Here is a 24,243-nt window from a genome sequence, read left to right as displayed (position 1 = left end):
TGCCAGAGGGCTCAGCCCCAACCCCCTCTGCAGGCTGCAGCTCGTAGTCGTGCCGCGCCCGTTCCGTGAGCCCCGTGACCCGTGCCGCACGACGAGCGTGGAGGAGCCCCCATCCAAAGTCCAAAACCCCACGCTGCGGAGGCCAGTCAACAGCACAAGCCCCCGCTCTGTTCCACCGCCAAACCCTGCCACTCCTCCCCCGCCGACTTCCCTTCCTGCCCGGCGGTGCTCCGCTCTTATATGTCGCTCTCCTCCTCCCTCCTCTCCCCTCACACGCCCAGGCGCCTCCTCCGCCCCCTCCTCCTCCCTCTCCGCCTCTCCTCCTCCTTCCCCTCCCCCGCGGCCTCGCCCCTCGCAATGCCTCCCCGCCGCGACCACGTACGCCTCTCAACCTTCCTCACCCCCTTCGCCTCGAACTCCCCGAGCCCTAACGGTTTCTCTCGCAGGGCAAGCAGCCGCAGCAGAAGTGGAAGCCGAAGGCTGCTCCGCCCCCCGCGGCCGAGGAGTTCGCTGGAGGCGTCAAGAAGATGACCCTTGCACCGAAGGCCGCGGCGGCGCCGGCGGCGCAGGTGTGGGTGCCCAGAGGCTACGCGACCTCGGCGTCCCCGTCCTCGTCCTCCTCGGTGGCCGCTGAGCAGGGTGGTGCCAGCGATAAGCTGTCCAGTATCTTCAACGGGGCCAAGGACTTCTCGGTGGACAACAACACCTTCACCGAGGCGAAGATCAGGGCCACCTTCTACCCCAAGTTCGAGAACGAGAAGTCCGACCAGGAGGTGCGCGGTTTGTTCGGTTCGGTTCTCCCTTATCATCCGGATGTTTGTTCAATTGCCTTGTGGCAACACAAGTGTCTCCTGAGTATCGCCCCGTGTTTCTGATCATTACATGCTTGTGGATCTTATTCCAATTATGAGTTAGTAACTTAGTATGACCTTGTTCCGGTAACCATGCTTGACCCAACTGGCCAACTGTACTTAACGAGTTAATGATTATAGGACAGGCCTCCTTAATTTTCTGGGTAAAGGCTCGGTTTGGGGTGAGTGTGGTTGCTATGCCTGTGCTGATATATAAAGTTGCCCCTGGTAAAGAAAGTAGTACTGAAAGTCTGTTCCTCCGTTTGGTCCTTTTCATTAATGCATAGTTCTGTTTTCCAGTGATTGTCGCTTACATTTTTCCTCTTGTGATGTGGCAATATCTGAGTTTTTTTTTAGTAATTCACAGACGACTTTGTAATTTACCAGGTTATGCTTGGACATGATGTCTGCAATCTGCATTGTAGCTGTAGAGGCCTTAATGAGTTCGATTAATATTGCCGTATTTTGTTGTAGCCTTAATGGGTTTGATTAATACAACCAAATTTAGTTGCTCTTGATGAAAAGATGTTAATAAACTGACTATACGGTAGATGCTTTTAGTAATGGTGTCTTCTGTGTCCTGGCTCATTTAGTCTCTTATTCCCTTTTAGTGAATGGAATGTGAAATAGATTTTTTTTACTATTTGTGATTGCAGACAAGAACCCGGATGATTGAGATGGTTTCACATGGATTAGCTACCATGGAGGTATATCTGACATATTGCTTTCCCTTTTAGTGAGTTATTTGGTTGTCTTAGAGGGAGCTAAGTGGAGTTTATAATGATAGTTCAATGTGTTTGCCCTGCTAAAATATTTTGTTTTCTTCAGGTTACGCTGAAGCATTCAGGATCTCTATTCATGTATGCTGGACACTATGGTGGTGCATATGCCAAAAACAGCTATGGAAATATGTATGTTGTACTATTTCTTCTGCAATATTTCTTGAGTTATTCAGGATCTATATTCATGTTGGCTGAAACCTGAAGGCGTACATTCTGCCTGTAGCTACACTGCTGTGGGCGTTTTTGTTCTCGGGCGCTTGTTTCGTGAAGCTTGGGGGAAGAAAGCCCCTATAATGCAAGCAGAATTCAATGATTTTCTGGAGGTATTCCACGCCCAGTGCAACTTTTCTCAAGAATTTTGTTTTCAATGTTCCTATGTTTCTTGCTGTGGACCTTTCAGTACTTGACACATCATCAATTATTTAGCATATAATATTGGCTTGGAAAGGGCACTTCTAGTCTACTCGTTGCAGCTCCAGATTGATATCTTTATTAAAATCTGAATTATTTTCTGGTGTTTACAACAACAATGTTCAGAATCATTGTTTTAGCTTTGGTTGCTTAGTTGACTTTTGATGCATAGTTTGTTGGAACTAAGTGCAATCAAGCATCTTCGGCTTATCCTTTGCTGCACCCTCTGATGCCAGCAGTTCTCTTGAGATTTCTGACTCAGCGCATGTTTTGTGTTTCTAGAAAAATCGTATAAGCATTTCAATGGAACTTGTGACGGCTGTATTAGGAGATCATGGGCAAAGGCCAAAGGATGATTATGGTATGCCTTCTTCTCATGACTGAGGCCAATAGTTCTCAGGATATACTTTTTCTATCATCATTATTCTTACTGATAGTGTGTTCAAACTATAACTGCTACATTTTTCTCATGTTTTCCCATTTAAATATGAATTTGATTGCCTTATTTGTTCCAGTTCACCAATTTCCCATTATCAACAGTCTCTTTTTGATGCATATTATATCAGCTCTATTTTGGCCTTTGTGCAGCCGTGATTACAGCTGTGACAGAGTTGGGTCATGGCAAGCCAAAATTTTTTTCTACTCCAGAAGTGATTGCATTTTGTCGGAAATGGCGCCTACCAACAAACCATGTCTGGCTATTTTCTACAAGGTACCCATTTGATAACTTCATATCCGGAAAGTCTCAGTTCCAGAGTGTTTGGCTGCCTTGTTTGATACGAGACGCGTGTACATCATTTAATGGGATTATTAGAGAGGGTGGAAGCCTGTGTTACCATTAATATTCATTTAGGTCATTAATACTGGACTGTCTAGGAGGCTTCTCACGCTACCATGCTTGTTAGCCGTTGATTTCTTAATCCGGACGTTCCTAGCCGCGGGATGCGATGGACAAATGTCCTATAGGCTGCCATTCCTGGAGACAATTAATTTAATAATGATGCCTCATGTAGGTGGACTGTATAGAAGAGCTTCTCATAATCCAACTTTTAGTAGGTACTTTTCTAATGTTTTGCAATCTTTCAGTGTACCCAAAGCAAGTGCAATGTAATTATTTCTTGTCAGAGTGGATTATTGCTTTAACACAATCCATGCAAACTTATGCTCATAAAATTATCGAATTCTTGTTCTGTTCTGCTTTGTACCATCAGCTACTCTTTATGCTGGCATGCATCTCTTTGAAGTAAACTACAGGAGCTGTTAAGTGCACTGTCCTTATCAACAGCTAGTTTTTTTTTGTGTCGATGCCCCGTGCATATATTTTCATGCCATTCATCTGGATAGCCTGCATGATCAGTTTCACGTGTTTATGAATTCATCGTTGGATCTGCTCATAATATTATGATGCTTTCTGCTAACATCTTCATCAGGAAATCAGCCACTTCATTCTTTGCTGCCTACGACGCTTTGTGTGAAGAGGGGACTGCCACACCTGTTTGCAAAGCCCTTGATGAAATAGCTGATATATCTGTACCAGGTATGACTATCTCGAATGATGATCTCTGTCTCTCACTCTTACCTCTGCCCTAAAGTACACTGGTATCTTGTCTTCTCTCCCCACCATTGAAGTACTAACTGTTTGTTCTAGGGTCAAAGGATCATGTAATGGTGCAGGGTGAGATACTCGAAGGTCTGGTTGCCCGTGTTGTCAGTCGTGAAAGTTCGGTTCAAATGGAAGAAATCTTGAGGAACTTTCCACAGCCTTCATTAGATGGATGTAAGCCACAATAATGAAGTTGTCTTGTTTGAGTGAATATATAAGCTAAAATTTTCAGTTTATTTGAAAATGATCTTGAGCAAGCTTTCATCTCAAGTTCAAGTTTCATCTTCAATGATGCCTACCAAGATTTTTTGGCCTAGTCTTGTTAGTTTCCTTCTGACCATCATGAACTATGCAGCACGATTTGGATATGTCAACATGTATCAACCCGATAGTCCGACACAGATACGTGTATTCACCATTTTCCAAAAATGCTGATACACCGATACCTAAAACTATTTTTATCCATAATAATTGATATACCATGGTTGGGATAGCATGTCAAAGAGCTACTAGTTGTCCATAAATGAATGCAAAAGAAGTGATTCCAGCAAACATCAAAGTATGGAACAGGTGGTTCAAGTTCAATGTAGCATAGGTGTATCAACTTCAACATTGGAGTGGTTCAACGATAGTTATATAATATATACTCAAACACATATTAAAAGGCATAAGCATTAAGCATGACTTCATGAGACTTCAACTGTCCTTGCCTGGGTTAAATGGACTGCGCTGTATCAGCCAATGTGCTCATATGTATCCATCTGAAACTGTGTAGCAGGAACTAAAGCTATTTAAACTGGGTCTCTGTTCCTGATAAATGTTTAACATGTATGGCTGGTGTATTTGCCGTGTAACATATTGGGTACGGTATTGGATACTGGTCTGCTGACTTCCTGAAGTATTGGTGCAGCATATTCATATTCAGTTTATCAGTTTTATTTTACATAATATGGGAGAGAAAAGGAGATGAAAAACGAAAAAAACAGGAAATAATTGAAAAATACTGGAATGGAATGTCTTGTTGTACTTATTTTCTTGTTTGGTAATGAGGATGATGTTTATGGTATGCAATTTCCCGTTCTTCTGGCATTCATATTGGTCTAGGCTCTAGACCTATAAGTAATAAAGACATTTTTGAACATGAATCCTGAAACCAATTCAAAATATCTGGGAGACACACAGAAACAATCACTTTTGGAGATGAGTACCAGTTAAAGATCTGGAAACCTTGGTGTTGGTCTCTATGCGTATATCCTAATAAATGTTTTCTGATCATGCATTTGGACATGTTCTAAGATTTGTTTTTGATGCTTTGATTTGTGAGGTAGTAAACACTTAATCTATATTATTGATTCAGAAAGTTATTCTATATGCAGGCAACTCTGATATAGGACCAAGTTTACGAGATATATGTGCTGCTAATAGGTCAGATGAGAAGCAGGTATCATTTAATGTTGTCAAGTAGATCCAGTGTTCCTTTTGATTTTGCTTAACTTATTATTGCTTCTACCTTGCTTTAACTTCTTACAATTTTTACATGACAGCAAATTAAAGCTCTTCTTGAAAATGTTGGATCTTCAATGTGTCCAGACCTCTGTGATTGGTTTGGAAATAGTGGTATTGAGGCCCAGTCTCGAAATGCTGATAGATCAGTTGTTACACATTTCTTGCAAGCACATCCTACGGACTATGCAACTAAGAAATTGCAGGTTAGTAGATCTTGTTGGTTCTTGTCCAACAATAGACTCTTCTTGACTGCAATATACATACTTGGTACTTCCATCTACATGCATTATGACTACGATCAATAATTCGTGAGATTGTTATTAAGTTATTCTGGTTCTGCACTGTTACAGGAGATGATTCGTCTGATGAAGCAGAGACATTTCCCTGCAGCTTTCAAATGTTACTGGGACTTCCAAAAAGTTGATTCTCTTTCAAATGATAACTTGTACTACAAGATGGCAATCCATGTGCACAGTGATTCAGTTTTTAAACGTTATCAGCAAGAGATGAGGTAAGCTTGTGAAATCAGCCTTGTGTATTACTCCCTCCATTTCAAAATATAAGGGCTATATCTTTTACGTTCTTCTTTCAAAATATATGGCCTGCATATAAAATGAATGACCTTTTCCCCTTTTTTCCCCTGATTTGTCTCTCCTCACCCTTTACAATTAAACACACATATTAACTATTCTCTCTCGTATTCCCACGATGAATATGGTTACCATGGTCCTTTCCTATTCTGTTAAGGGCTAATTATTTCCCATGCTTGAGAAAATGTGCCTTATAAATAGAAATGAAGTACCTCATTAGCTTATCGAAGTGCCTTTTTCTTACTTATGGAATTTATTAGATCTAATCAACCTGCCTTTTTTTGTAGGAGAAATCAAGGGTTGTGGCCACTGTACAGGGGTAAGAGATGAACTTTTTGTTACTTAAAAATTTCCCCTCTCTTATAAGTTTTTAATTCGTACAATTACTACCTGTTCTGAGGCGTCTTGGCTGATCTATGTTTAATTGTAGGTTTCTTTGTTGATATAAACCTGTTCAAGGCTAATAATAAGAAGGCTGCTGAACTTTCGAAAGACAGTAACACTTTACTGAAAAATATTGATGGTTCCTTGGATTCTAGTTCGTCAACTAAGGATGATCTAGCTGATGAGGATTCAAATTTGATGGTTAAACTAAAATTCCTGACCTATAAGGTACTTTACCATTGTTTTAGCTTCTGTAAGGGCACGATGCTATTTACCCTGGATTATTTACTCTAATTTTGAATTTGATGCACTCCCAAATCAAGTTTTGCACCTTTACTCATATGCTTTGTATATTCCTGTTGCTATGATCTGATCTTCCTTTGGTGTTTCTATATGGACTTCCTTTCACTTCTTAGTATTTTTATTGTTGCACGCCGAACAGTCTAAAACTATATTACGTTTAACTTTGCTGAGTATGTATCTTCTAATAGTTCTCTTGTTTTTGCTACCTGACAGATAAGGACATTTTTAATTCGAAATGGCCTGTCCACCCTTTTCAAAGATGGCCCATCTGCTTATAGAACTTATTACCTGAGGTATGTTGTTATATGCGAACCTTAATTTTCAGCTACAGCTTACCAATTTCTTTTTCAGCAATTGATTAGGAAATCAATGAGGACTCACACAAGAGCTGCTCTGCTAACTCTATCATTGCTGCTTTTGATTTTTTGGTAGTATAGATGCCTATAACTTTATTTGAAATTCAAGAATCCTGAAATGATGATTTCGTGCTTGAAGATTCTAATCATTTGTGATTGTTGTAGATTAGTTATCAGTTTGACCTTGTAGGTTAGTTATCAATCGTGAGCACTATACACAGTCTCTATTTTGGGAACTATGCATGGTCTTTGGTGCTTCTATATTGAATACATACAGTGCCACCTCTGATAGTATGTCACTGAGTGTGTTAACAGGCAAATGAAGATTTGGGGAACATCACCAAGTAAACAGAAAGAGCTTAGCAAAATGTTGGACGAATGGTATATTGCAAACTCCTTTCTTTCTGTAGCAGGTATTCTTTTAGTTCTTTATAAAACTTTAGATGCTTGTTTCTATTCATTTGGTTTACCCATTGCAGGGCTGTCTACATTAGAAGGAAGTATGGGAATAAGCAACTTTTATCCTCAACATATCTTAGTGAAGCAGAGCCTTTCCTTGAACAATATGCTAAGCGCAGCCCTGCAAACCAGGCTTTGATAGGGGCTGCTGGTAACTTGGTTCAAACAGAGAATTTCTTGGCCATACTGGAGGCGCATAGAGATGAAGAGGGTGATCTTCAGCCAGAACGCGGGACATCACCTTCTAGTCCTACATCGACCTCCCTAGATGTTGTTTCGAAAACTGAGGGTCTTATTGTCTTCTTTCCTGGTAAATTTGATTCATGTTCTTACATTCTAGGAGTTACGGTTCTTGATTTTGAGCTGTATTCATTCATTATAATAGACTCTGAGAATATTTATCATTTCTCAAGGTTAAAATAGATGATGAAAATTGGTTTTTCTGGATTTTTCTATCTGTTTGAGCTTTCATATGATGTAGAAACATATTTGTTGTAGCCTGGGTTTATCTCAGTTCTCAATCGTTAGCTTATCAAGCTTATATCTTACAAACCAGCTAAGTATATTAGCTGAGCATAGAGTTAGTTATTAGTAGCTGTCAGTGGATTTAATGGTATTAACTATATGCCCAAAAATTACTTGTTCTTTGGACTTGGCTTAAGCTTATTAACACCCCATGAGCCTAGCTTATGCCAGACCAAAAATGTTGGTGTCAGTATACAACAATACTTTAGCTAGAATTTTTTTGTCGTCTTCAGTAATGGTGTGTGGTGCCTACCGTTTTATTTCATTCTCCTTTATGAAAAGTAGTTTCATTTATGATTGTTTTTTATGCACACAGTTCCTTTCTTGGTATGCTCTTTTTCTGTATTTATGTAGTTTTGCCTCTTATATTATCATATACATGAATACCATGATTAGTTCATTTTTATTTTTCCATTTCCAAGATCAAGTCAATACTAGCAAATATGGGCATGTGATCCTACTTTGCATGACAATCCTGTTCTTATCTTCTAAGTCTACACTTCCGTACTGCTACAGGCTTCAGTCGTCATGAAATTTCCTGTAAATCTTTATCTGAAGTGGTCTTTGATAAAATATTTTCGATGCCAAATTCAGTCACTTATTTGTAATTTTCGGATTACCAATTCTCATTATGTTTTTTGGTTCTCCATCATGTTTATTCTTCTTTCAGGTATACCTGGTTGTGCAAAATCTGCTCTATGTAAGGAAATATTAAACACGCCTGGTGGCCTTGGTGATAATCGCCCTCTTCATAGCTTGATGGGAGATCTTATTAAAGGTATGGATCATTTGGCAATATTCTCTGCTTTCTATGTTCATTGGACCCATCTTGTTTTGTGATTGTCTTCTGCAAACAGAAAGAGTGTGGTTGTGTAATACTCCCTCCGTCCCATATTAAGTGAGTCAAATTTGCCCAAATATGGATGTATCTATGCCTAAAAAGCATCTACATACATGTAATAGAAAATCACTTAATATGGGACGCAGGGAGTACTAGTTAACTAGTGCTGATGAAAACAAATACAGATGCATTTATTCTGGCAGCATGTAGTTACCCATCCACACTCCGTGCCTTCTCTAGGAGTATACTATTGTTCACAATGTACTTGATTAGTTGAGTTGTGCCAAGCTCTCAATACGATGTTGTATGTTGTTCCATAATAGCAGCCGATAAGTATTGCTTTTCTCGTGATATTATCTTTATCTTCACTCTTATATAAGTCTTGAATAGTGGTGACAGTCCGTCAGGCCGTGCCAACTTTTGATATGGCACAAACGTTCAGAATGGGTACATGGCTGATTAATTTGGCATGAGACAAATGATAGCAATATTTTTTAAACATTTACGCCCTTCGATCCATAATAAGTGTATGGGATTTAGTAGAAAGTTGTACTAACTTTGTACTAAATCCCCAGCACTTATTATGGATCGGAGGGAGTACTTTTTTGGTACATATCAACACATAAGTCTTTTGCCAGTATGGAAAAGAGTTATGATAGTGCGTTATACTAGTGGCATCTCACTTTTCAATTGCTAGTATTGAAAAGAGTTATGATAGTGCTATTGTAGTTTCCAATTCAACTTTGTTCTCGATTTTCTGGAAGGCCCTAATTTTGAACTCATCATTTTGAGTGGACACAGAAAGATACTTGAATTTCTGTTGTGATCCAAAAGTAATTGTCAAATAATTCAGTAATATCAGGACCTCGTACCCATGTTAGTTCCAAGGACTTGCGGGTTCTTTCGTCCATAAAATATAATCCACATTCCATGTTTGGAGGGCCAAAATGGCATGAGTTTATCTATTCTGCAAGGATGGCTTTTCTATTGAAGAAGTATATTGGATATCCTGCAATAGATGCAGTTTCTTGAAAATATGCTGAAGAGGAACAGACTGAAAGAATATTGGCTTATGTATTAGCATTTAGAAGTATATATCTGTATTGATCGTCTTTTTGGAAGATTGCTGCAATAATGTCTGTACCTATGCTTCAAATGCTAATTTTGGTCCTATGTTTAGCGAAATCAATACATTGTAACCACAGTAGCTCGCTGATTGAGTTTATTTGATCATCTTGTTGACTGCCTGTTCTTGCAGGAAGATACTGGCAAAAGGTTGCCGATGAGCGGAAAAAGAAACCATTTAGAATAACCCTCGCTGACAAAAATGCACCAAATGAAGAAGTTTGGCGGCAGGCAAGATTACTATCAAATTAAATAGATTGTAGTAGTCTATTTTATCGCGAGAACTCTGTTTCCCCTTGAATATTTGTTTAACAAATACAGAAAGGACTGAACTGATAGATTACTATATACCAGATCGAGGATATGTGTGGGACGACGAAAGCGGCCGCTGTCCCTGTTATTCCTGATTCTGAAGGTAACCTATGCTTCATTTTCTCTTGCTCCACTGTCCTTTTTTTTACTTCAGAAGGTACCAAAGAGGAATATCCAATTGCTGTTCTTTGGATCTTTCTTTGCATCTATCTGAATTATGATAGAAACGCCACACCAAATACTTGTACAATGGTGTGAGCTATCAGGTTAGACATCTGATTGGGGTCCAAAAGCCCATGAATGTGCTACCTTGGTAATCTCCACGAGACCTAGTTTTTACTTAATGCTGTAGGGGCATATGCTCCATTTCTAGCCTGCTAGAAGATTTTGCAGATCCAGAATGACATTCTCATCTATTGCCTACATTTAGGAGTGGTAAAGCATATGTTCTTGGATCATTAAGTTCCTTGTACCTTTTCTTGTTCCTTGTATCTGCAGGCACCGAGACAAATCCATTTTCTCTTGATGCTCTTGCTGTTTTCATGTTTCGTGTGCTACAACGGGTCAATCATCCTGTATGTAGATGATATTTACTTCTACGCAAGTTTGTGATAGTGTTGTATATTGCATATTGGCTTACATTTTATAATATACATATAAAGGGAAATCTGGACAAGGCATCACCAAATCCCGGCTATGTTTTGCTAATGTTTTACAACCTATATGATGGCAAGGTATGTACATTTCATGAAAATACTGTTTCAGCTCCTGCTGGAATATACGAAATTATCATTGTTCATTAAAGATATTTTTTTGCAATTTCAGCGTCGAAGAGATTTCGAAAGCGAACTGTATGAGCGTTTTGGCTCCTTGGTTAAGATGCCACTCCTGAAGCCAGATAGGTAGAAATATTCTGTTAAATTCTTATACTTTTCCTACCAGTTATATCCTTTATACTGTTTCTGCCAGGTCTTTTGGTAAAATATCCTTTTGGTTGAGCTATACATTTGTCTGCCTAAATTGTCACTAAAATACTATGTTGGTTGAATATTTTTGGTTTTCACTCACGGAGGTATTTAGTATGATAACTTGTTTAATACACTTGTATGAGAAGAAAATTTAAAGCCTTCCATGTTATGAGCCAGAGAAAACATGTCGTGATGTTGTGTCTTAACACTTCATTTCCTGTCTTTTTTGTACAAGTCTGACTTGGCATATTTGATCTGTCGTACTTATATGTTGTGTCCACTAAACTGCTACTTGGCTTTTCATACAGAGCTCCATTGCCTGGTGATGTGAAGAGCATCTTAGATGAGGGCATTAGCTTATTCAGACTGCATCAAAGCAGGCATGGAAGGTAAGAAACCGTTAACCGGTTTTCATGTTGTACGGTACCCCATTCCTTATTTGAGTACAAAGCTAGTGCAATTTATGTGGATAATTCACACAAATCTAGTGCCACATTTTAAAACTATATTAATTATTTTAATATACTGGCTGATTTTCACAATGATGCCAAATCAGAGCGGAGCCCTCAAAAGGTTCATATGCTAAAGAATGGGCGCAATGGGAGAAAAGGTTGCGCGGGGTCTTGTTGGGGAATGCTGATTATCTTTCCTCCATCCAGGTAACCAGATATTATTTTACTATTCATTGAAAATATGAATTTTGTTGAGGAATCGTGGAGAATGGTTATAAACTAGCGGCAGAACCAGAAATTTCAACCTGTGGGCCAGTTACAACTACACCATAGCACAGTGTCTATAAGGATGTAGGGCTTCCTCAGAATTTTGTGGGGGCTCTTGCTCTTCTCTCAGCCACTGTTATGAACAAACAAATAAAGACTACCTTCTAAGCTTAATCACAAAAAGAAGTCACTGGAGATCAATCCTCATAATTGCCCTATGCTGTTGCCAAAGTATTCCAGTGGGACAACAGTATTAATTCAAACATTTACTTTATCACTGCTTTAGCAATACAATGGACATACATTTTATAATTTGTAAATGGTGCTTTAATTAGAGAGTTACGGTGTGGTATGTACAGTAACCATAAAAAGCTGGTTGCTAGCTTCTACTCCCTCCGATCCATAATAAGTGTCTCAAATTTTGTACTAACTTAGTACAAAATTGTACTAAGTCTGAGACACTTATTATGGATCGGAGGGAGTACAATTTTATTGAATAGAAAGAGACGGTGTATTTCTTGTGCTATAATGTTTCCAATTATTAGGTTCCTTTTGATGTTGCGGTGAAAGAAGTACTGGAACAGTTGAAAGCCGTAGCGAAAGGTGATATCAAAACACCTGATACTGCGAAGCGGAGGTTTGGCAATATCGTCTTTGCGGCTGTTACGGTACCCCAGGCAGATATATTGGGTCTTCTCCGAGAGGTAAGAATTGTATGCTCAACCGAGTCCTTGAGAAGTATGAATTGTTTGCACAGCTAAGATATATTGGGTACTTTTCCAATTTTAGTCTTGTAGTCATTGACTGCTGCTGCTAGGATTTGTCATCATGAAGTCATGGTTGATCCTCTAATCTTAACCATTTGCGCATTGCCTACCTGTAACAGTTGGGCAAGAATGACAGTGATGTCAACACTTTTCTCAACGGCATAAAAGTGGAGGATAACCTGAGCAAGGCTCATGTCACCCTTGCCCACAAAAGAGCACATGGTGTAGCTGCAGTTGCAAGCTATGGCGTCTACCAGAACCAGGAAGTCCCTGTATCATTTAATGCCTTCCTCTACACTGATAAGATGGCTGCTCTTGAGGCGCAGCTTGGAACAATAAATGGCGAGAAGGTCAATTCCAGGAACGATTGGCCACATGTTACTCTTTGGACAGCCCCTGGTGTTGCAGCAAAGGAAGCAAACACGCTGCCTGAGTTGGTTTCAGCAGGGCAAGCAAAACGAGTGCCGATAGATCCTCCAATCACCATCTCAGGAGTGCTAGACTTCTACTGATTACCCATCTTGATTTTGGAATTTAGTGGTGTAGGCTTGAACATAGAATCAGGAATCGTCGGCGAGCTGATAGTGGCTACAGCTTTGTAAATTGGTTGACTTTCATGCCACAGATTTCCGAGGGACTACACTTGCTGGGATAGGTGAAATATATCTCAGATGTGAATTACAAGAGGTAATGACTAAATGAAAAATGTTTTGAAACGAATGATTTGTCATCAGTAGCTGGCTGTCGTATTTTCAGTGGAAAAGAACCCAAAAAAGTGGATTCCTATGCTTATCATAAATTTGTACTCGTACTACCTTTGACACGACAACTGTCAGTGGATTATGTTCGTCGGAGGAAGATAATCGTATGATCATGTGATGTAATGGATCCAATTTAATATTTACATGCAAACCATTCTTGATGTGCTCGTACTCCAAAAGGTCCAAGTTGATTGCGACTGGCGTCAAACATGGATCATATCATACATGGAGATTGCAACTTGGGCATCGAATAACCGGTAGTAGACCGTAGCAACTTGGACGGCGCTTCCACGCCCGTTCAAATGATTCCGGCACAACAGCCGCCTCGTTGTTTGTTTTTTCCCTCGTCCTCGAACCCTCCCTGGAATGCGACCCCTTGTGTGGAGTTGAAAGAAAAGACAATATGGGAAACGAAAGCGCAAAAGGGAGGGTATTCCACTTTGGTGGCTTGTTCCTGATCATCTCCGTTCCCTTTGCTCAGGAGGTGTGGAATTATGGAAACATGAATGTGATCGGCCTGCCGATCATAGCAATGGATCGTCAGCCTTGGGTGTCACCAACTCACCACGGTCACCCTTGCCGAATTCAGTCGACCGGACGGTCGAGAATTTCGTGGAAGGCCCCGTCGAAGCTAGCTACTGGCGAAGCTTAGCGTTCAAGGATTCAGCGTGTGTGTGTTGCAATTCCTAATATGGACCATTCTCAGGCTTGCACATATTCTTTTTTCCGATTGATTATTGCTCAGTCGGTTGAGGCTCATCTCGAGATTCACGTTTTCTTGTTTTATTATCTGATTTGAGGTGATACTTTTCAAACTATGCGATGGAGATCTGATGATTCATCCATGGACTGGGGTTTCGTTCACTCTTGACCTGAGATGAAATTTCCTTCCCCGGGGATGCGTCGTGTCGGAAACATTCGCTAACAAATGCCCCACGTGAAACCCAGGGAATCTCTTCGTTCTCTCGGCCGGCTTGCAGTCCAAGTCTTAAGGTGATGTTCATTTCAGTATCGCCTGGCACCAATTCGGCTGTCACGTCCGTTGTTGACGCATGCTTGGAGTTCGCTTTCGTTCTCGAACCTGCCGCGGCAGCCTGTTCGACATGGACACGATAGCCCGTCGCCGTCGCCCTGACTGCACAGGGTCACAGGGAGGATGGATACACGTTCGGCTGATATGATAAAATCTATTGGATCGACCAACCGGACATTTTTTCGTGCTTTTCTTATGATCCGTGCGTTGCAAGAAACTTCATCAGTCGGGACAAGTGTCTGACAACGCACGCTTTCGCCGGATCCGAGGTCGTCCTAAGTCATGCTGCCCGTACGTGCTCATATTCGTCAACGACGTGGTTGGACGGCCGCGTGCACTGCCATTATGAGATAGGCATCCAGGCTTCATTCGTGGATCTGCACATGGCCAAATTGCCGCCCAGCCTTCGGAATTTGGACCCCGCGAAAAGGCAAAAGGGAGTGTTTTTACAACCCATGCTTTCTTGGACGGGCCACGGAACCTGCAGGTGATACACCCAGTTTGTGTTCGGTAGGCAATTCTATTTTGCTTTATTAATGGATTGAGTCCGAATCCTTCTTCATTCTCCGGTTCGATAAAAAGGTATGGACGAACAAATGAAAGTACGGACGAAGCCACAAGATATTTGAGACAGGAGAAAAGGGACACGTCCGTCTTAAACCCAAACAGAGTCGGATATATTTATGGCCTGGCTAGTCCCAGTCGAGTGTCGAACGTCATGTATTTTCGGATATATAGAGACACCATGTGACATGTGACATGTTCTGGCAGTAGGTCACGATCGAGTAAATGAACTTTGTCGGAAAAATCGTACTGTTATTGTGATTGGGTCCTTTCAGAGCGTGTAAGGACAAATACGATGGTTGATAACTGACTTATCTTAGGTGTTTCATGTCATTTAGAAAAAACAACAAAACATGTTATACAATGGGTTATCTCTTAGTGTTATATTTTAAAATTAATGCTTAGATGAATAAAATTAACTAAATAAATGCCAAGAAAAGGTGAAATCTAGTACAATGAAAAAATTCTCTTATCTTTGTCTTATCATTCTTGAGAAGAGATCATCTCTTAATTAAGAGAAGGTTTGTGTATTTTTTTCGTTTGTCCTTTCTTCCACGTCAAATTTTATCTTATGTAGCATCGCTAAGAAAAAACTGACGTCGTCTTATTGTCTAGTTCACTTGATTTTTGGGTTTATACTTACTGTCTAGCATGTGCCACGTCACGAAGATCCAAAAATATTAAAAATCGATGGAAACACAAGATCTTTTGAGCTGCCTTTGCAAAAATTGCAATACCATATGCATGCTTCCAAATCATGTTCTAATAGTATCATATTTTTCGAAAATTGAAGCTTTTAATACGTAAATGGTATCGTATATTCTTCTAAATAATTAATTAACGTTATAAACCCGGCCATGTGAAAACATGACCGCGACTGGTGACCTGCAGATCCTTTTTCTCTAGTAATCAGTGTAATAGATTGTGCAAATATAATTCCTGCTTTTGTGTCTCTATATAAACATCATCACTCCTGTGCAAGGCCACACGAGTGACCAAGTCCTTTCACAACTCACAAGAAGCAAGAAGCAAGAAGCAAAAGGGGGAGAGAGAGAGAGAGAGAGAGAGATGGAGGCGTTCGGATGGGGCAGCAGCCTGAGCTCAGGCATCGTGCTGAGCCTGGTGGCCGTGGTCTGGACCGTGATCTGGAACAACCTCCAGGGCCTCCAGCTGCAGCAGTTCATCGGCCGCCACCTGAGCCGCCACGCGCGCCGCCTGGCCGCCATCGTCGACCCTTACCTCACGGTGACCGTGGCCGAGTACGACGGCGGCGGGCGGATGCGGCGCAGCGACGCGTACAAGGAGGTCCAGGCGTACCTGCAGGGCGCCACGTGCGGCGCCGGCGGCGGGGTGCGGCACCTCAAGGCGGAGACCCCCGCCAAGGACGACAACCCGGACGCGCTCCTGCTCAGCATGGGCGACAACGAGGAGGTCGCCGACGAGTTCCGGGGCGCCACGGTGTGGTGGCTGGCGTATTCCATGCCGCCCAGGGAGGACAACGCGCCTTCCTACTGGGGTTCCCGCGGCCAGCGCGCCGACCGCCGCTTCTACCGGCTCTTCTTCCTCGAGCGCCACCGGGATCTCGTCTTGGGGGAGTACCTCGCGCACGTCCGCCGCGAGGGCCGCGCCGTCATGCTCAAGAACCGCCAGCGGAAGCTCTTCACCAACCTCTCCGGCGACGGCTTCAACGCCGACGGGTAATTAATTAAGAAATTATTTTTATGCGTACGGAAAAGAGATTAGGAGGATATTTTTTGCTGATGCTGCTGGAGTAGGATGTGGTCGGAAAGTGTGTGGAGCCACGTGGTGTTCGAGCATCCCAAGACGTTCGCGACGCTGGCCATGGACCCGGGGAAGAAGAAGGAGGTGATGGACGACCTGGACGCGTTCCGGAACGGCAAGGACTACTACGCGCGCGTCGGCAAGGCGTGGAAGCGAGGGTACCTGCTCTATGGCCCGCCCGGCACCGGCAAGTCCACCATGGTGGCCGCCATGGCAAACCACCTCGACTACGACGTCTACGACATCGAGCTCACCTCCGTCCGCACCAACTCGGACCTCCGCAAGCTCTTCATCGAGACCACCAGCAAGTCCATCATCGTCATCGAGGACATCGACTGCTCACTCGACCTCACCGGAAAGCGCAAGAAGAAGAAGAAGAAGGCGGCGACCGAAAAGGACGACAAGAAGGAGTCGACGCCGGATTCGGACGAGGAGAAGGACAAGGAAGACGCGGGGGCGAGCAAGGTGACGCTCTCCGGCGTGCTCAACTTCATCGACGGGCTCTGGTCGGCCTGCGGCGGCGAGCGGATCATCGTCTTCACCACCAACCACGTCGAGAAGCTCGACCCGGCGCTCATCCGGCGCGGCCGCATGGACAAGCACATCGAGATGTCCTACTGCTGCTTCCAGGCCTTCAAGCTCCTGGCTGATGTCTACCTCGGCGTTGACGACCACCCTCTGTTCCGCGCCGTGGAGGAGCTGCTGCCAGAGGCCGACATGACGCCGGCCGACGTCGCCGAGAACCTCACGCCCAAGAGCGCCTCCGACGACGCCGACTCGTGCCTCGCCGAGCTTGTGGAGGAGCTGCACAAGGCTAAGGAGGCCAAGGAGAAGGCGCTGCTGCAGGCCAAGGTGGCAGGAAAGGGGGAGGAGGAGGCGGCCGCCGACGAAGACGACGACGAGTAGGCCAATGTTGACTTGGCTGCCTTTCTTGGTTACTTGCTCTACTATCTGTCTTGCTTGAGCTATCCATCGATTAGATTTTTGACACCACAATTAAAATACAGATTCATGACTCATTTCTCTTAATATTAGCATCACTATTTATCTTCTACTCTACTCCATTTAGTTGAGTTGTTTAAACCAGCTTTCGAATAGTAGAGGTCACTTTTCTTGACTCCAATGAATCTAAACATGATCATGTTACCGGTTCAAGCAATCAAGCATGACAGCTTATCACAATGGAAGAAAGATCCCATGGATACAACTAATGACATTTCCACGCAGAAGTTTGTGTTACTCTATCGATTCCATCTCCATGTCAACAAACAGAGCTGCTCTAAAAAGGTCTCACCACATTCTTGATTCGTCCATAAATTTCAGCAACACATCAATATTTTACTCCACCTTTTCTAAATGCTGAGGCTAGATATGCAAAACTCAAGTTTTCACTAAATAGTCCATGCTCAAAAGGCAGATCCACCTCCTTTCGTCTTCCCTAGCATAATATCTTTGGCCTCATTGATCTTCGAAGCAAGGTAATGGCTACCACCAGCGTCTGGATGATTGGCAACCATGACTTTCTTATGCGCCTCTTTTACCTTCTCAGCATTGGCACTTTCCCTGGTGGAATCGAAAGAAAACCAGAGGGAAACTCAACAAAGGAGAAAAACAAATAACACTCTTAAATTGTATGTTACCAATGAAAAGTTGAATCATAAATGTGGGAGAATGGTGATCCAACATGTAGTCCAATATATTCAAATTTCGTCTAGATACATGTAATATTTCGACAAGTAATATTTGTTGGAGGGAGTTATTATTGGGAGTGTCTATTTCTCAGTCGCCTAATAAATAGTTATTTCTCAGTCGCCTAAGAAATAGTTATTTCTCAGTCGACAATCATAACCATCCAATGAAGATTTTCTCATTCATCAAACCTACATTAATTTTACATGAATCTCAATGATTGAATCAAAACGTTGTGATCATCAACTAAGAAATAGTTATTTCTCAGTCGCCTAAGAAATAGCAAAACCGTATATTATTTTATTGATGCAGCAAAGATACTTTTTGGGTGAACAGGAAACAAAGCAAAAAATGAATTGTGAAGAGGGACCTGATTTGCCAGCGAATGTTTTAACTGACAGCTGTACTTGATTGGGCTGTGGGTGGAACATACTCCCTCCGTCCACAGATATGTGTACTTCTAGGTTTTGTCTCAGGTCAAAGATATTAGAGTTTGACTGATTTACTGAAAAACGTAGCAACATTTATGATACTAAATTAGTATCATTAGATCCGTTTTGAAATGTAGTTTCATAATATACCGATTTGATGCCACATGTGTTGCTACTCTTTTCAACAAAGTTGGTCAAACCTATAAAAGTTTGACTTAAGATAAAACCTAGAAGTACACTTATTTGTGGACGGAGGGAGTAAAAGAGATTACAGACATACTTGCTCTGCGCCTGTGTAGCTGGCTAAGACAATTCAACCTTTCTAAATGCAGACAATTTACCCACAACAGGTAAGATCCAATCCATGTGAATTGGGTTCGAATCACACCAGTGGCAGCCCCTCAAATGAGAACAAGAAGGGTTGTGGGTCCTCGCGGTATATTTGTACATACATCACACCAACCTGCAGATGGGTGAAGAAAGCATCCAGGGGTTGGTTGAAGACTGTGACCTAGGTATCAGTGATCAAGTATCCCAGTAGTAGCTGGGCACCTAGAATGGCCGGCAATGGTTAACCAAGGTTGTCTGAAACCCCTCCCCATCAATCCATCTACAATTCTAAATGGTCAAATCATGCTCCTCTGCGATCAGTCTAACCTCTTCACCCTTGTTCCAAAACTCATGAACCACAGCCATCACCTTCGTCAGACATAATTACAGAGGGGTGACAAAGTAATGGCCTGAGGTTGCAGATATGTTAAATATCGAGTTGCTGTCACCAAGTCAAAATCACAGTACTTTGGGTACCTAGAATGGCCTGTATAAGGGCTGCATTCCATCAATCCATCTACTACTACAAGTATAATTTTAAACAGTCAATTTTTGCATCTGGATTTGTAAATGCCCAAATCTAGCTCCTGCATTCATTCCTAGGAGACTTTGTTCCCATAAGCATTTTGTACGTGGAAAGGACAGAGTTCCCTTTTTGTAATCTATTCATATGGGAATTAATAAAACAACCTAACCAGATGTATGATAAATATTCATGATGATAAAACTGCAGCTACCAATCCTGTGTCTATGACTATGATACTTGTCTAGTGAGTAGTATGGAGCACAACAAGATGTTCCACAAACTCCCCCAGAATTAGATGTTAAAAATTGTACTGCGGTACCCATACTATCACGGACTCCCTATTGATGACTGAGCTGTATGTGTCCATTGTTTATGAGGATCTGGGGCATGTTACGGCTGAAACCTCCCCATAAGTTAGATAGGGTAATGATCACAGTAAGTTCCCTGTGCATGATTACATCATCTCAACACAACAATGCATGAGCAAGAGCTATATGCTAAGGAAATAACATAAAAATATGATCGATTATGCTTTCATAAGATGTGCACCTGACACCCAGGATCAAACCAGCTTCCTTTCGATTCATTGTAGGTTGAAATCCACCTTCATAGAACTTGCGCATCCTAGGAACTATAGGTCTTGCCTTATATGCCTGCCAAGCTTGGATGCTATATCGACCAGCAAGAGCAGCTGCTGCAACAGCAAGTCCTGCTATCAGTGGTGTACCCTGCAGAAATTAAAAATAGAAGTATTAAATAGTGACATGTTAATTTTGTCGTGCTGCATGTACTTCTTTAGCCTTTTTGAATCTCTGTATTCAATTAAAAACTGAGTCTTCAGAATGTAAAATTATTCCAATGCTATAAAGCAACAGAAAGCGTCATGGTCATGAGATGACTATTTTGGCATCCTTAATTATCTGCAAAAAAATAGCAAGATTATCGCATTGCTATCTATTTGGAATCAAATCTGACATTACTCACTTCAACACCAGAAAGGCGACCCCGCCGGCAATTTTAGGGTTCGAGCTCTGGCAACTGTTGAAGGGCAGAGTTGGTGAGGCAGCGGCTTATCGCCACTTCCTCGGGGCTGCTCCGACAGGGTGGCTCCATCATGACGTCGCGTTGGTGACCCTCTGCCGCAATATGGTAAGTAAACAGTGCTGATTCTTTAGACTTTTCGATCCCGATTTAGATTTTGCAACTGGAGTTTCATCCGAAGGCAGATATGCAGGTTGAGGGTGATAATCTTTCAGATTAGTCATCGTGATGCTCCCATTCATTGCAATTTCAGGAATTTTAGGGTTTTCATTTGGTGATTTCTTAAGTATTCTTTTCTTTGTACTGGTAGGAAGCAACAATTTGTTTTCGGTTGAGATGCACCATGGAAGATTCTTTTATGGTTATGGCAGCAACAAGAGTTATGTAGATGGCCACATCAACTGGGCCCACGAGCCTGCGGTCAAGATCCATGAGCCAGAAATGGCGGCGGCAGGGCAGCGACAAAGTATAGGAGAGGAGCAGAGACAAGACTCCATTGTTTATAAGGGTCAGCTGAATGGCGGGAAATCTCCCGCCTAACGACCCGTGCCAGCATGGTGGCGGTCAAAGCGCCACCTGGCCGGTCAGCAGCTTCTCGGGCACGTTCAGGACTAGCAGGGTACAACTTTGAATTAGAACCCAAATATGCAGTTCTGTAGAATTAGGACCCAATTGACACCTCTAATAGCTATAGGACTACAGGTGCATTTTACAAAAGAATAGCAAAGAAAGATTTTCACACTTTTATCTATTTGGCATCAACCTGACATTACTCTAGTTAGGACTTCAACATCAGAAAGTATTAAAATTAGCAAAGTAAGAAATTTGCTTGGCTTTCAAAGAATGGAAAAGGTGGCAATTATTCTAGCTCATTTCCATGAGTTACAAGTTACAAAGAAACTAAAGCAGGAAGTAAGTACAGCAGAACTATGGAAGATAGGGTTTCAGTAAACACTCAGTCAGAGCACCAAAGACTGCACACAAGCTAATTTGTTTTCAATATATAAAGCATACAATCTACTTTTTTCACGCTCGTTCTGTTCTAATGAATTGGATTAACAAACTCGTAAAGTAAGCTATTTAAACCAACGACTCCACAGACACATAGAGCAAGTAAAATGAATGTTGTGAAAACTAAAGGAGTTCACCAGAAAACACCCCAAACTCTATTTCGCTGCAGTAAGATTTCATCCAACCCTAACGTATTACGTATACAACCAAGCACGCTCCTAAACAAGATTGATCCTGCGTGTCAGAGAAGAGCTCACCATCTGCACGAGCAGTCAATCCGGCGGGCTGGACCTGGGGCGTGCGACGGAGAGAGGGGCTGAGGGCCACGAGCAAGGGCTGGACCTTGATTTTTGCCTCAGTTACGAATTGGGGAAGATTAAGGAGATGAAACGGGGAGCAGAAACGGTCGGGAACGAGAGAATTGAAGGGCCGGATCTGTTCGTGGAGGCGCTCGCGCAAGGAGGAAGACGAGGGGGTGGCGGCGCTCGCTCACGAGCGACGGGTTGGGCCAGGCGGAGGGAAGGTTGCCAAGCAAAAAAATAAAAAATGCGAGAGATAAATGAGATAAATCGGAAGGAGGCACTGGCTGGGCCAGAGGAGAAGGAAGGGAAGATGGGCCAGAGGGAATATGGGAGGGCTGCTGAGCTGTGAAAACAAATAAAATGAAAATAAATGAGCCGTGTTGTGCCGGCCTGCGGGCTTGAGGCCAAGGCCCAGTCACGGGCTGGCACGGCCCGTTTAATTCCGTGCCAGGCTGAGCCCGTAACAGGCCGGGCACGCCGTGCCGGCGGGCTTTAAAAAAACGGCCCATACAAGAAAAAAGTAATTAAATAATTTATGTGACTTAAAAAATTGTTTTTTGTTGTCAACAAAAAAAATATATTTTTCGTTTGAAAATTTTGTCTACTTCGTTGTTCTTTTAACCATGTCTCATTAAAGTTTTTTTCCGACTCCTCTTAGTCCTCTGCGACTACAATTTGTTATTCGCCTGTAAACTTTGTATATTTCCTCGTTCTTTTAATCACGGCTCGTGAACTGTTTTTCTTTGATTTTTTTACGACGTCGTTCCCAACACAGATCCAGTCAACATAGTAGCAACGAGTTAAGGAAATGTTAAACAGGTTGCTATATCTACAATTAAAAGATAAGTCACCCATCCAAATATCCTCCCAGAATCTACTATTTTTGTCATGACCAACAATTTCAACACTGAAGTTGTTATAAATGTCCTTAACAACCATCAAATGATGCAAAAATTGAGATTGACGATTTTTCCATACACATTGGCTGAGAGTGCATTTCTTGAGATATTTGACCATCAACAACTGTTGCCATAGGCCATTGTCATTTTCTAGCATCCAAAGCCATTTTCCTAGATAACAAATATTTTTAGTAGAAAGATCCAGGACACCTAGCCCCCTTGATCTTTGGCTTGGGAGATAATGGGCCAACTTACTAAATGGTACTTCTTTTCTCATTGGTCCACCTGACAGTTGAGGTCGACCTGAAAGGAATCTCGTCCTTAAATTTGCGTTTTGGGCTAGTTGAGACAGTCTGACTGAAAATGTGTGGTTCTGTTGGCAAATTAGCAAAAAGTGTGACTCAGTGAGACGACTGCCCCAAAAACCATGGTTACTTGAAATTTACTCCATTTGTTATGCCAAATATCTATGGGTGTCCATATCTCATGTGCCTGATTTTTTAAGCAAAATATTTAATTCTCAGTCAATAGTATGTGTCAGTAGTATGTAAGCCATTGTTCCGAATCTTAAAGCACAATCTAGATCCAATGGCTGCATAATCAACTTATTCCTAAATAAAAATCATGCGACTTAGGTATAGTTAAACCGAATATCTATTTTGTTAAGTATGTAAGTATGAAGATGTTTCTACAAGCAAAAAAATATAATTATATATTTACTCTTAGAAAGACCTAACTTGGTAATATATCCACCTACATGAGTTTTATCCTTACGTGAAACATTAGAGTATACAAACATGCATATATATCACCAACTTTATTACACATTTGACAGTTTATAATTGTATGCGATGCGACATTATGTTTGCATGAAACCCATTGAAAAATGGAATGTTAAAAACAAAACATTATAAAGAATTATTAAAAAAATAAAAACCAAACACACTAAAATACATTTTTGCAATCATAAAATAAATATTGAATGTTATATGTCCGTTTACAAATTCGCCATACATTAACATATTTTTGTCCTTCGCCCATGGACACGAGAGGAAGGGTGGGCGTTGCCGGTGACAAGGCGGTCTACGGGACGCGAGGTGGTCGGCTACAAAAGAAAGCGACGAAGGCTACGGCCGTGGCCGGGGCTGGTGGTGGCGCTCGCTTGCTCTGATGATTTTTTGGCCGCGCGAGATGAGGCTTTGCTGTGTTGGGGGATCTTGGGCACTCGCCCTCCTAATTAATGGTGGGCTAGGCCGAATTGGCCAGACGGGCTAATCTCAGCTCGCCGTTCCGTTCGAATGACTCCCCCGAGCCTGCAAGCTCGTTGATTCTGAAGGCTTGAGCACACGAGCTGTCGTGGATCTAGCGCCAC

General features: G+C 42.1%; 3 protein-coding genes and 1 long non-coding RNA gene across 5 annotated transcripts; 3 read left to right on the top strand and 1 right to left on the bottom strand.

Moving 5' to 3' along the window:
• Positions 1-134: 134 nt before the first annotated feature.
• LOC100845723 (tRNA ligase 1) lies at positions 135-13,325 on the top strand. Its single transcript, XM_003557389.4, has 27 exons — positions 135-378; positions 447-773; positions 1,508-1,558; positions 1,680-1,762; positions 1,857-1,956; positions 2,327-2,405; positions 2,633-2,756; positions 3,475-3,581; positions 3,693-3,821; positions 5,024-5,088; positions 5,192-5,356; positions 5,504-5,664; positions 6,031-6,062; positions 6,174-6,355; positions 6,644-6,723; positions 7,102-7,167; positions 7,266-7,555; positions 8,441-8,548; positions 9,870-9,967; positions 10,091-10,151; positions 10,547-10,623; positions 10,711-10,782; positions 10,874-10,950; positions 11,325-11,405; positions 11,573-11,675; positions 12,281-12,439; positions 12,622-13,325. Exons 1-27 carry the CDS (start codon positions 241-243, stop codon positions 13,012-13,014), a joined length of 3,408 nt encoding a protein of 1,135 aa, XP_003557437.1. The 5' UTR covers positions 135-240; the 3' UTR covers positions 13,015-13,325.
• A 2,510-nt stretch (positions 13,326-15,835) lies between these two features.
• LOC100846029 (AAA-ATPase At3g28580) lies at positions 15,836-17,696 on the top strand. Of its 2 annotated transcripts, none has more exons than XM_010229950.3 (2): positions 15,836-16,557; positions 16,651-17,696. In XM_010229950.3, the coding sequence occupies exons 1-2, from the start codon at positions 15,929-15,931 to the stop codon at positions 17,546-17,548; spliced, it is 1,527 nt and encodes a 508-aa protein (XP_010228252.1). In that variant the 5' UTR covers positions 15,836-15,928; the 3' UTR covers positions 17,549-17,696. The 2 variants fall into 2 exon arrangements, with proteins under 2 accessions (XP_010228252.1, XP_003557438.1); XM_003557390.4 differs by having other exon boundaries at positions 16,636-17,696.
• A 96-nt stretch (positions 17,697-17,792) lies between these two features.
• Positions 17,793-22,214, bottom strand: LOC100845424 (mitochondrial import inner membrane translocase subunit TIM14-1). The gene is made up of 3 exons (XM_003557388.4): positions 21,928-22,214; positions 20,168-20,346; positions 17,793-18,205 (listed from the first exon to the last, which is right to left on the bottom strand). Exons 1-3 carry the CDS (start codon positions 21,928-21,930, stop codon positions 18,049-18,051), a joined length of 339 nt encoding a protein of 112 aa, XP_003557436.1. The 5' UTR covers positions 21,931-22,214; the 3' UTR covers positions 17,793-18,048.
• Positions 20,353-21,486, top strand: LOC106865844. Its single transcript, XR_001405218.2, has 2 exons — positions 20,353-20,767; positions 20,970-21,486. It is a non-coding gene; the product is annotated as an uncharacterized LOC106865844 (long non-coding RNA).
• Positions 22,215-24,243: the final 2,029 nt, after the last annotated feature.

This window comes from Brachypodium distachyon, chromosome 1, assembly GCF_000005505.3.
Source record: "Brachypodium distachyon strain Bd21 chromosome 1, Brachypodium_distachyon_v3.0, whole genome shotgun sequence".
Classification (NCBI taxonomy): Eukaryota; Viridiplantae; Streptophyta; class Magnoliopsida; order Poales; family Poaceae; genus Brachypodium; species Brachypodium distachyon.
This window is presented reverse-complemented; position numbering and strand designations above follow the sequence as displayed.

Bases quoted from the DNA above. Each gene is read 5' to 3' on its own strand.
- LOC100845723 (XM_003557389.4), top strand. From the start codon at position 241: ATGTCGCTCTCCTCCTCCCTCCTCTCCCCTCACACGCCCAGGCGCCTC. The intron at 3,582-3,692 runs GTATGACTATCT...TGTTTGTTCTAG, and splicing joins AGCTGATATATCTGTACCAG to GGTCAAAGGATCATGTAATG. The intron at 8,549-9,869 runs GTATGGATCATT...CTGTTCTTGCAG, and splicing joins GATGGGAGATCTTATTAAAG to GAAGATACTGGCAAAAGGTT.
- LOC100845424 (XM_003557388.4), bottom strand. The intron at 18,206-20,167 runs GTGCACATCTTA...CGATTCCACCAG, and splicing joins GGTTTGATCCTGGGTGTCAG to GGAAAGTGCCAATGCTGAGA.
- LOC100846029 (XM_003557390.4), top strand. From the start codon at position 15,929: ATGGAGGCGTTCGGATGGGGCAGCAGCCTGAGCTCAGGCATCGTGCTG. The intron at 16,558-16,635 runs GTAATTAATTAA...CTGCTGGAGTAG, and splicing joins GACGGCTTCAACGCCGACGG to GATGTGGTCGGAAAGTGTGT.